Source organism: Podarcis pityusensis (genome assembly GCF_964106645.2).
Source record: "Podarcis pityusensis genome assembly, chromosome: 13".
Classification (NCBI taxonomy): Eukaryota; Metazoa; Chordata; class Lepidosauria; order Squamata; family Lacertidae; genus Podarcis; species Podarcis pityusensis.
Window position 1 is genome coordinate 22,245,485 of NC_138038.1, and position 12,342 is coordinate 22,257,826.

Below are 12,342 nucleotides of genomic sequence, written 5' to 3' on the forward strand. Positions count from 1 at the left end.
TTTAGTAGTAATAATTATTATTATTTTATTAGTTATACTATTTATTTATACCAGCCACTCTGGGTGGTTCCCAACAGAGGACTAAAAACAGAATATAATTTCAAACATTAAAAACTTCCCTAAACAGGGCTGCCTTCAGACGTCTTCTAAAAGTCAGATAGTTGTTTATTTCCTTGACATCTGATGGGAGGGCGTTCCACAGGGCAGGTGCCACTACCGAGAAGTTCCTCTGCCTAGTTCCCTGTAACTTCACTTCTCGCAGTGAGGGAACAAGCAGAAGGCCCTCGGAGCTGGACCTCAGTGTCCGGGCTGAACGATGGGGGTGGAGACGCTCCTTAGATTTACTGTTATCCTCCAGCAGCAGGTGAGAAGTTTAACAGATAAGCTTATGAATTTCTGATTTTAGGAATACTGGCCCCCAAGAAAGGGTAGGGGCTAAGGCAGAGACAGATGGACCAGGATCAAAACTAGGGTACAACCAAGCGTGTTGGCACACAATCTTCCTAAGTGCAAGCCAGAAATCTCACTTCCTCAGCCTTGGTCAGTTGTATGGCACAGTTTGTCCTCCAGACTTTGCTGAATTGCAACTCCCATCAGTCCTGGCTATTAGCCATGCTTGCTAGGACTGATAGGATTCGCAGTTCAACAACATTAGGAAGGTCAAAGGCTCTTCCCTCTGTGCCTAGAAGAATCCTTGTGGCTTAAAAGGCATTGTATATGTTAGTTTTAATTATCTGTTGTTGTTGTTTAAATTTGTATACTGCCTCTCACCTGAAATGCTCTGGGTGGTTCAAGGCATATAAATACAAAATGAAAAAACAAAATACATACTAAAAACGAGAACAAAGCAAACCAATAAACCCGCATCCCATAAACACATGTAAAAAGACACAGCATGTTAATCAGCCCAAGGCCTGGTCGAAGAGGAACATTTTCGCTTGGCGCCTACAGGTGTATAATGGAAAACGAATAGTCCTAGACAGAAAATCAGTTCGGGGGAAAATGCTTCAGGGTTATGTTGCTTTTAATTGATGAGGTGAGGAACTTTGGGAGCCAAAAGGCAGGGTAGAAACGTCTTTCAGAAATAAAAAAACATTTGATGCTCATGGAGCCAGCCTGATAAGGTAAAAATTCTTTCCCCACCTCATGTCAAAATAATATTGTATTTTAAAATGTTCTCTTCTTCCTATCATTTTATTATCTTGTGTTCTTAATGTGGTATAGTGGAAAAGACTTTACCACTTTCCGGGGGAGGGGGGGCTTATTTCCATAAAATAAGCAAGTATGAAACAGGTAGTTTATTACCACTTTCCCTGATGCCCTGGACTTTTTGTTTACAGGGATTATTATTTTTTTAATGCAAGCAGCATTCAAAATGGGTATCCTATCCCGCCAGCCTAGATAATACAGTGGTACCTCAGGTTACAGACGCTTCAGGTTACAGACTCCGCTAACCCAGTAGTACCTCAGGTTAAGAAGTTTACCTCAGGATGAGAACAGAAATCGCACGCTGGTGGCGCGGCAGCAGTGGGAGGCCCCATTAGCTAAAGTGGTACCTCAGGTTAAGAACAGTTTCAGGTTAAGAACGGACCTCCAGAACGAATTAAGTTCTTAGCCTGAGGTACCACCGTACACAACTCTGGCTACTGTCTCTTTCTGCTGCCTGAGTAGACTAGACCTCAGGAGCTCATAACTGGGTTAACCATAGTGGCTATTTTCAGCACCAGCTCTCCACAGACACAATACTGGGTGAATCGTATGCTATCTTAGCCTTGTTTTGTTTTGTTTTGAACTTGGAAGTCCTAATGAAGCCCTTTCTGGAGGACCCCTGGTTAACAAGCTAGGGAGTCGTGGTGGTAACGGTATCAATCCTATTGCTGAACCCTCAACTCCGGCCTCATCTGTTTGCACTATACATTTAATGAAGCAGTATTATGCCACTGGGGCCTAGGACAGAGCCTAGGACTTGCCGATCAGAAGGTTGGCGGTTCAAATCCCAGCGACAGGGTGAGCTCCCATTGCTCAGTCCCTGCTCCTGCCAACCTAGCAGTTCGAAAGCACGTCAAAGTGCAAGTAGATAAATAGGTACCGCTCCGGCGGGAACGTAAATGGCGTTTCCGTGCGCTGCTCTGGTTCACCAGAAGCGGCTTAGTCATGCTGGCCACATGACCTGGAAGCTGTACGCTGGGTCCCTCAGCCAATAAAGCAAGATGAGCGCTGCAACCCCAGAGTCAGTCACGACTGGACCTAAGGGTCAGGGGTCCCTTTACCTTTACCTATTATGCCACTGGCTTCCCCCAAAGCATCCTGGGAACTGCAGTCAGCTAAGGGTGCCGAGAGTTGCTAGGAGACCCCATATTCACATTCAATCCCTCTTCCCAGGGAATGAGAATTGTACCTCTGAGGTAAATAGGAGCCTCCTAGCAGTTCCCAGAACTCTTAAAAAACGACAATATCCAGGGTTGTAGATCATTCTGCCACTGGTCACTGCTGGGGATGCGTGGGCCTGTCTCCAGGTACTGCGGTCATCTGCAATTGATTCCCTCACAGTGGCGTTGATACTGCCAGCCTTTTGGTCATGCTTGCAGATTTGTTGTGCTAAGTTGGTCTGCCAACAGGCTTGGTGCCTGAAGCTAAGCTACTGGCCCACCTGGTTCTTTTGCAGTCTACTCTTACTGGCAGTAAGCATCCATGGTTTCAGGATCTTTCACAATTCTACCCAAGACTGACCCCTGGGATTTTTTGCATGCAGAGCATGTGCTCTATCACCGAGCTACAGTCCTGCTAGTCACCCACCACCTTGCCCTATCCTAATGCAATGTCGGAAGGAAAAAATCTTCTTTTGGAGGGGACGGCATAAAAGGTCAAATAGAACAAGCTCAGTGGGTGAACGTGGGCCACTCTTTTCTGTAGCGTAACTCAGGTGTGGCTCATACAATAACCACAGGGTTGCTTCTACTGAAATTAGGTTTGAATGTTGTAGCTGATAGAACAGGTCCTGGCGCACACGTTACGCAGAGAGAAGGTGCCAACAGTTCTGGTTTGCAATTGTGAAAGCAGCTCAAATCCAATTCCTAAAACCTAGTATATAAGCAACATGAAAGCACCCAAGCATATGCAGAGTGTCTTTCCCTCACTACAGTCGTACCTTGGAAGTCAAACAGAATCCATTCCGGAAGTCAGTTGGACTTTCAAAATGTTCGGAAACCGAAGCGCGGCTTCTGATTGGCTGCAGGAAGGTCCCGCAGCCAATTGGAAGCCTTGTTGGACATTTGGGTTCCAAAGCATGTTCGCAAAACAGAACATTCACTTCTGGGTCTGCGGCGCTCGGGAGCCAAAACGTCCGGGTACCAAGGCACGACTGTACTGAGTAACCACACACATATTCCCACCATCTGAACATCAGTGCACACAAGACATTTAGCACAGGCATCTTGTTAGAAACAGGAGCATGGGGTAGCTTGGGTGCAACAAATCAAAGCAGCACATGCCCTGCTCTAGCGCACAAATTCATGCTTAGAAACAGACATCCAATATGCTAGAGGCGGGAGGAAGTTCTGCAACTGCCTACTCCATTTAGACAAGGGAAAGAGTTCCAACAGTAGGAGCTGTGTGAACATTTTTTTACCAATGGCCATTTCATGGCCTTCTGGCCAGCAAAAAAAGTGTTCTTGGCAGGAGTGCTTCAGACACTGAGGCATCTCTCTACTTGCCAACTGGCGATATGTATCTGATGAAGTTGGCTCTTATCTAGGAAAGCTTAGGCCAGAAGAAACTTTTAAATGTGCCGAAAAATTGCTGCAACAGACTAAATGGCAGTCCCTCTAGAAAATGAGATGTTAAGATTGGTCCAATGCCCTCAGGTTTTCTCAGAATGAACACACATTCATGGAAATATGAAAGTGTGGTGTGATAAGCTTCCTGAATGCGCTTGTTGATCACTAGGGGATCCTGCACTACCGCAGAGACCTTAAGCAAAGGGGGCTGCGTTCTGTGAGACTTTGAAGAGTTGCTCAAACTTACACTGAAGGTTTTTCCAATATAATTTGCGCAGGCCCTGCCCACACTAGAAATCCACAGAAATTTGTCAATAATTGGAAAGCACACTTGCAACAAACTCTTTATTTTTATGTAGGAAGATCCCTAAACCTCGTCCACAAAAAGAGACTGCAAACCTGCAGCTAAATTCTGCTAAGTGAGCAAGTCCGAAGCACTCATCCCAGGAACACTTGTTAGTTATTTCATGCTAATTTTAACGAGGAATTCAACAAGTTATTGCTCACCGCTCTGGCAACTAGGACACAAATCCTTGGAATAAAAGAAGAGGCTGGATTTCATTTCCAGTTGCTACACTAAACATTAATGCAGCAGACATACTGTACTCAAGGAAGTCTTCTGCAGACACTCAAAAACAAGACTTGCCTTTAAGGCCCTTTAAAAAGTGTGTTATGTGTTGCAAACAACATACTCATGTATATCCCAGAAGCTCGAGACTGACTTGTACTACCTATGAATCAGACGCAGTCCACAAGCTCACCTCAACCTCAGAGCACCTGCCAGGCCACAATCCATGGTTGATGGACTGTGTTCAGCTCGGAAAGTCATGAAGCAGGAAGGCCTGTTCCAATATGAACCAGAACCACACACACATTTCCCCTAAAATAGCTGCATCTATAGGAAGCGGTTGCCTCCAGGCTGGCTGTGCAGTCAGGAAACAACACTTTGATGAACATGCCAGTTTGTATCGCTGACTGCATTTCCAGCTACGCAGCATTTCCTCTTCTCCACACCCAAAGTCGCACAGTAATTTCTATTTTACTTAAGGCAGAGCTGGTGAGCAGCTGAAATCCGCAGCCTCTCAGATGCATTCCATTAATTATAAGGCACACATAAGCCTCCAAATATTTTATAGTCTCTCCCCCAAAGTGAGGAGGAATCAAAGGGGCATGCGTGCTTTAAGTAGCTTGCACAGAATATGTAGAAGAGTAAAGAATGGAAATAGAAATTATCGGTCTCTAGCATGTATGGGATTCTTCCTCCCCACCCCCACCCCCAAGCCTAGCTCAGAAGAAAGGTTTTCTTTAAATCAGAGTCTGGTTGTAGCTCCAGCCTCTGCCGTTTTAAACACTGAAGGGCAGGAAGACAGAGAAAAAAAGTAAGACACGCTTTTTTTGGTTTCCACTACTAACTCAGTGTACTTTATTTACCTGCAGCCTACAGCTGAACAGCCAACACTGGACAGAGTTCAGTAGCACTGAGGAATGATCAGATCTCCCCTTCACACACCCATCTCCCCAAATTCAGGAATGGCTTTCGTTTCGTGGGTGTCCCCCAAAGGAAAAAAAGGCATTAAGATAAGGTGGACCCAGGTTTCTCAAAAGCCCATCTTTCAGACTCATGCTGGAGCTTCCTGCTTAGTCATCACCTGGTCTCTTTTTGTACACTGGTTCGAGAAGTCAGCAGTGGGGGCTGCAATTCTGAACCTGGCACTGGAAGGCACGCGTCAGATACCCTGTACAAGAAACTGGCATGCTTGCTTTCCATCGATGGGCAACGGAAGAGGATCCCAGGACGAGCCTGGGGAAGTGTGGAGCCGGAGAAGGGATGGGAGTGGATGAGGAAGGGTATTTTTTTGTTTTTTAAAAAAGAAATGCTTCTTGCAAGGCATTAGATTTCCTGACAAGGCAAGCTTAAAAAGCACCCATCTTTTAAAAGCCCCTAAGCATCAACAGCTGCATAGTTAGAAGCAGGTGCGTCTTATCCCCCCTTCAACCTTTGTCTAGGAATCCTAAACAGCTATAGAACAGCTGCCTCTCCCCCTTCCTTTAAGAAATTGTTTTAAATGTTATAGAACTATAGAATTTAAACTGGTACACCTAGAACATAGCTGCCCATATCTGAACTGCTCTCTTTTGTTAAAAAATAACAATAATGAAGTAACATGGATCTCCTGTTTACTGGAAAGACCAATAGAAAAAAAAGTAGTACTGGGGGAATGTTTGACACCATTTTATTAATCTTTAACTGCAGTGGAAAAATATAACCTTTTACAAGTGCCATCCTGTGTAAGCTCAAGTCAGTATATATATATTTATATAAATTTTTCCTTTTTGAAGTGCAGCAAGACTAATACCATATTCAGAATCAAATAAAGAGAACCAATAGGCCAAGAGGTTTCCAAATCGTACTTTTATCTTTTTGCTTTGTTTGAACATTTGAATTTCATCCTCATTTTTTGCAATCCAAAATATTTCCTGAAGGTTTCTTTTTCTCATTTGGACTTTTGTTTCCTTTTTTTTTTAACTCTTTGGCACAGTTGTGTGTGGTTCGGGCTACTTTGTTCACGCCAAGAGAGGGGCTGTGTCCCTTTGGGTTTTTGTCGTTGCCAATTTTTTTTAGCATAGTTGTTTTGTTTTAAAGCCTTGCATCCCATTTGGAGAATTGGATCCTAATCTCTCTACTAATACGTGAGAGTTGTTTTTTGTTTTTTTCTGGACACCCTCCCCGCCTCCCCCCACCCTGCCCCCTTGGTTTCTACATTCACAGTTGAACAAAATTAAGGAAGGAAAGGCGCTTTTTAATGAAACAAGATCGTGAAAAAGTGTCACGACGGGAGCTTTGAACATCCCACCAGCGTTTCTCTAAAGAAGCCCTATTACGGAGCAACTTCTCTTCCCCCCTCCCCCCCTTAAACTCTTACTCTTCTGCCGCTTCAAGTAGACTGAACTTTGTTAGTTTTATGAAATGCAACTGCTAACCTCTTCAGTATTTCTCTTTTTTTTTTTTGGGGAAAGATTAACTGCAATGACTTAAAAGTTGAGAATGTAGATATCGCCTCATTCACACACACTCACTCTTGAAAGAAAATCCTTCACCCGTCCCGTTTCTCTCGTGCTCTCTCGTGCACTGACAAGTGGCCAAAAACTCCCCTCCCGAAAGGTGAGCTGGGGTTCCCACCGCCTCCTCTTTCCAGCAACGAAAGCCAGACCTTATTATATGAGCACTCGGAATTGACCCTGAAGCTAGCTTTCCTCTCTCTCTCTCTCCAGACTAATTCATCTCCCTCTTCACTGGCGACAAGACACAGAAGTTAGTCCTTTGTCTCTTGTCAGAAGAGACCGCATTGAAGTATGGAAACCAATCATTTTCCACTTCCTGGAGGCAAGCGATGACAAGGTTTCGTTGCTACGCAAGTCAGTGATTAGCTCCATTAACAGCGCTGCTGCCGTTTGCCGTGGCTGGATTTTCACCGTGGTGTGTTTTAAGCCTCTCACTCACTCATCCTCTCATTCCCAAACACTCAGCATCCGTGCACACTCCTCACTTCCGGGTTGGGTTTGTTTTCTCAATAGATTGGAGATTATCCAGTGGGGGTCTCAGGTGTCATCCCAATGGTAACAGATCTGTAAGAGAAGGGATATTGTCAGCGGGAAAAAGCCACTCAAATTCTGGAATGTTTTGTAAGCTTCACACTCAGCTTATACTGGTCTTCACCACTGCTTCATGTAAACTGGGAGTGGATGGGGAGGGAATCAGTAGGAGAATCCTTTGGGAAGAAGGGCAGGATATAAATTTAATAAAAAATTAAGTAGTAGAAGAAAAGCTATCTTCAACTTTCCAGTTTCATTGATCTTCTCATTGAGAAACCCCTGATAGGTTTCTAATGACTTCTAGGGTTTTCAAAACACAGTTTGAAAGCTCCGAAGTTCACACATATCGAGGTTTAAACTAAGGATGTGCAGCTTATGACATGCTGCACTATAGCACCCAATTCCACTTCCACTAAGCTATACAATCTACAGCACTGTATGCCCAAGACTGAGAGACTCCATAAAAAGGTAAAGGTAAAGAACCCCTGACAGTTAAGTCCAGTCACGAACGACTCTGGGGTTGCAGCACTCATCTCGCTTTACAAGCCGAGGGAGCAGACGTTTGTCCACAGACAGTTTTTCTGGGTCATGTGGCCAGCATGACTAAGCCGCTTCTGGCGAAACCAGAGCAGCACACGGAAACGCCATTTACCTTCTCGCCGGAGCGGTACCTATTTATCTACTTGCACTTTGGCGTGCTTTTGAACCGCTAGGTTGGCAGGAGCTGGGACCGCGCAACGGGAGCTCACCCCGTCGCGGGGATTCGAACCGCTGACCTTCCGATCGGCAAGTCCTAGGCTCAGTGGTTTAGACTACAGTGCCACCCACGTCCCATCTGAATTACTAAAGTTTGATTATTTTCCACAATTCATTCTGATGGGCTTCCAGGCTGACGGAATTTTTCAGCAAGTGGTGGAAAAACACCAGATGAAAGAAACTGTTCTTTACTGCAGGCTTAAAGTCCTGAGGCCGACATTAGTCCCCACATCTCTAACAAAAACTATGTAGGGGAAGCTGCTTTGAGGAACAGAAATAGCTTCTTTACCAAGCTTGATTCTTCAGTTTTCTCAGCTCTTTAGTGGCCCAGGTAGCAAGCGTTTTTGTTTTGTTCGTCTTTGATCTCCTTCCTTCAGTTAGCAGTTCGTGTATCATGGGCCTAGCTTCTACCAACTTGAGGACATCTTTCCCAAATGCTGTGCACAAATCCCTACGGGAAACAAACAAGGGTACAAATAGAAATCTCTTTATTAATGTGTAAGCTGAATGAGGCTCCTCCTAGCCTTTATCTCAAGTTAGCTGCCATTTTTGAGTTTATAACTTTCTGTTCCACAGAGAAAAGGGGGGAGAGCACACATACGGACTGCTATGGACAGGCCCTTGCTACAGTTACCCAAAACTATGAAATAACCTCCTTGTAGAAGTATGACAATTTAAGCATGGCCAAGCTCAACAGAAAATACTTTTGGAGACTTAGGATGTTGGCTGCAGATATTGCTGCTTTTCTGCTGGGGTTTCAGTGTTGTTGTTTTTTAAGAAGTCTTTGCTTATTTATGTTCTTCTACTATTGTTAAGCCAACTCAAGTATAGTTATGAGTTAGAATATCATTGAAGGACAACATCACTCTAGCAAGGTACCACAACCACCAGTTTGGCTCAGACGGCTGATGTCTAAAGACTGCCTTTGCAAAATGAGTTCACATTCAGTGAACTGGTCATCCTATTCCACATCAATTGCAAATTTAAAGGTGTGCTTACAAACTACCCATACTTACTGTAAAGTCCCTTAACGCTGCACCTTGTAAAACTTAAGCCAACGCTTGTGAAAGTTTATTTTGGTGGTGGAGGCTCCATGCTTAAAATACCTCATTTTGCCTTTATGGTAAATGTGATTCACAGGGGGCACCTGAGGTTCTGTGTGGTACTTCCAAGTTCCCCACTCCCCAAAGCACAAATAAGTTGTCGGCATTTACCCTATGAGCCCAGTCGCACAGGCTACAACCCCATCAGTGTGATCTTCGTCTGTGGCAATATGGTCAATGAACGACAAGATGAATTCTACTCTGGGCTGCACCAGCATCACATCCGCTGAAAAGAAAGCAGCATTTAGTTTTATTGGCTGGCTGCAAAGCTATTTTCTGCTTGCAGAAACTTTTTAAACTTTTCTTTAAGCACCCAGATCCACTACAGACAACCTATGGTCCAAATGAAACCCACAATACTCTCCCCTCCCCAACACACACACACACACACACACACACACACACACCCCACCTCACTCAAGACTGCTGACTCCAAGAACAATATTTCTTTTAAGTGACTACACACACAACATGTTAAGTGGCCAGCACACACATGGTGAGCATCCAGGTTTGCTGCTATTTCGGTCAACATGGAGTAGCCTTTCTTCTTGAAAACCGACACTGGTGTAATTGTATTGCAGCCACAGAACGTAGCAGTCAACGGTCCCAGAGCACAGCAAGTAGGAGACACAGGTGAGTGACCCAAGGCAACAGATCTCAGGGTGGGATTGCCTCTTCTGCAGCCCTTCATTGTGTAATATTTAAGACTAACGGCTTTGTAAGAATAATGGAACTTAACCCTTTTAAGATACAAGGTGATGAGAAACTAGCCCAAAGGTCATCTGCTGACTCTGTCCAACTTTCAGAGCTCCTGGTCAGCTTTTCCATTCACAAAAACATATTCAACAGCCTACTCACAGGTGTGGCAATTAAGACAATATACTACAACTCCTCTGAGAGCCCTTGAGATAAGAACTTGGCAATTTAGAGATTTGGACAGAGCGTCTTCTCGCCCACATTACACTTCACAAGAGCCACGTGCAAGTTGGTTAAATTAAAGATGTTGAAATTGTTCGTCCAACTTTAAATACTCACGATGCACATTCTCTTGATCTCCTTTCAGCCCTTGGATGATTCCTGTGTAGGCCTCAAGACAGCCCTCTCGCAGTTCATTCAGGTAATCCACCATGTCATAGTCAGACTAAGGCAAAAAAGCACAGCAGCAATTAGTCTGGGGTGGTTATGACAGTGCTGCACAGCAGCCCAGGTTTCCAGGCCTTACCTTATCAACTTGGGCTTGAGAAGCCTGTTGTAGGGTATTCAGTACAACTTCTAAGTATTTCTTAAATTCCCCTCCAATTGCAAGAACAATGTCACCAAACACCGAGAGAATCTGGGGCTTCACAGATCGATGCACATTTTCGTTCTGTAAGGACAAGGAGCTATTTTATTCATGGTATTAAGTGTGAAAACCTTGAGCAATTATATTAAGTGTGAAAACATTTTGCATCTCTATTATACTCTATCCTGAAAGTACTGAAAGCTTATTCCAGTTTTAACCAAGCAACCTAGGTAAGATTGTTTGCATGTTTACTCAGAAATAAGTTGGGGTTCAATGGGACTAAGCCCCCCCAGAAAGAGTACATAGGATTGGGATCCTGAGCTGCAGGAGAGGCAGATTTATTTATTTTTAATTTATCAAGCTGCGTTAACTTTTGTGAAAAGATAAAAAGGCCCAGGTGTTACACAAGCTTTATTCATGTATCTTGCCCTTTGCCTTTCCAGTTGTGGCAAAGTAGGTACAATATTCCCATTCACTGTAGAAATATCCATCGCTGGATTAGAGTCTTCTTTTGCAATTGTGACTTTTGACCCTCACAGTATGTAAGCATCGGGAAGGGAGAGGAAGAATAAAACTCCATCAGCACACTGAGATCAACCAATAAAACTTGTGCAAGACGAAAGCTTCTTTTGCCCAAAAACCTAGCCAGCATAGCTACTTAATGTTTACACCTGTTAAGTCTTCCAGCATATTAGGGTTTTCTATTTAGAAGCTTTCCCCCCTCATTTCTAGATCATTTCTGCCAGCCTCCTTGTTCAAACAGCTAACTAGGAGGAGGCACTCACCCCCAAGTTTTCTAAAAGCAGCTGCATAACTTCGTCACAAAAAGGCAGGATGTTGGACTGCAGAGCCCGGCACAAGTCACCCACAAGGCCCACTGCAGCCAAACAGACCTGTGGAGAGAAGAGAAAGGCATTACACCCACCCAATCCGTGAGTCACTTTCACCCCCCTCTAGTGCTGATCATTATACCCGTGCCCTATTAAAAAGGCTAAATAAAGCCAGCAAGGCAGGCAACGGCTCAAGTGTGACGCGCCTGGAAGAGTCATAGCTTTTGCTAACTGTTTTATGCAGAGGTACAAGGAGCAGGAAGGAGGCAAGCTGGTTTGCTGGCTGGAAAGAAGCAATACTTGGGAATCAGCTTCCCATCAGTTTGTAGTGCCAAATACTTGCTAGGAGCAATGCCCTTCCCTGAACTCTCAACACCAAACTGAATTACTAGTGAGCTACATCCATCTATCAAATAAACCCTCTAATCAAATCAGTTTCCAATTCACCATATCCCACCCCTTTTCCCTGGCCTAGCAAAATATTTCCAAGACTTTGGAACTCGATGCCCTTACACAGTGCTCTACGAATCCAGCAACTTCTAAGCAGGTATCTCCGTTTGCAGTACCCTATGCTGAATTTTAAACCATATTTGTATCAATTGATGCTTAAGCTTTCAATCTGGACATGCAGCACTATGGGGGCTCTCAGGAATGCACCGCCTATCCAGTAGCTGTGGATGGTGTAGGGGGTTCTGCAATATCAGGTTCCCTTCCTGTGCTCATTCTCTAAATACGGTCCCGGAAAACTATCCAAAGTTTTCCTGGCATATTCCAATTTAGTTTTAATTTAGAGTATTATCATGGAAATGTGGGATTCAGACAAGCTGATGATTATGATGATCTGTGTGTGGCTTTATATTATTGTTACAGATCTAAATAGAGGGGGGGGTTCTTTTCGTCTTCCCTAGTAACATAGAGGTTGTTGGACTACAGCTCGCATCAGCCCTCACCAGTACCCATTCTGGCTGGGGAATACAGGGCCTTGTCATCTAGCCCTGTCT

At 44.3% G+C, this 12,342-nt stretch overlaps 1 protein-coding gene across 2 annotated transcripts in view; it reads right to left on the reverse strand.

Annotated features, from left to right (window-relative positions):
- Positions 1 to 5,993: 5,993 nt before the first annotated feature.
- Positions 5,994 to 12,342, reverse strand: part of KPNB1 (karyopherin subunit beta 1) — a gene marked incomplete at its 3' end in the record, with an annotated part of 32,496 nt that continues 26,147 nt past the window's right edge. Inside the window, exons 17-22 of one of the 2 annotated variants that reach the window (XM_080979298.1) lie at positions 11,297 to 11,404; positions 10,452 to 10,595; positions 10,265 to 10,370; positions 9,341 to 9,455; positions 8,416 to 8,577; positions 5,994 to 7,403 (exon numbers count right to left, since the gene is read on the reverse strand). In XM_080979298.1, coding sequence (XP_080835424.1) covers position 7,403; positions 8,416 to 8,577; positions 9,341 to 9,455; positions 10,265 to 10,370; positions 10,452 to 10,595; positions 11,297 to 11,404 — 636 coding nt within the window. Of the gene's footprint in view, positions 7,404 to 8,411; positions 8,578 to 9,340; positions 9,456 to 10,264; positions 10,371 to 10,451; positions 10,596 to 11,296; positions 11,405 to 12,342 lie in introns of those variants that run through there. The other variant, XM_080979297.1, reaches the window with a different exon arrangement.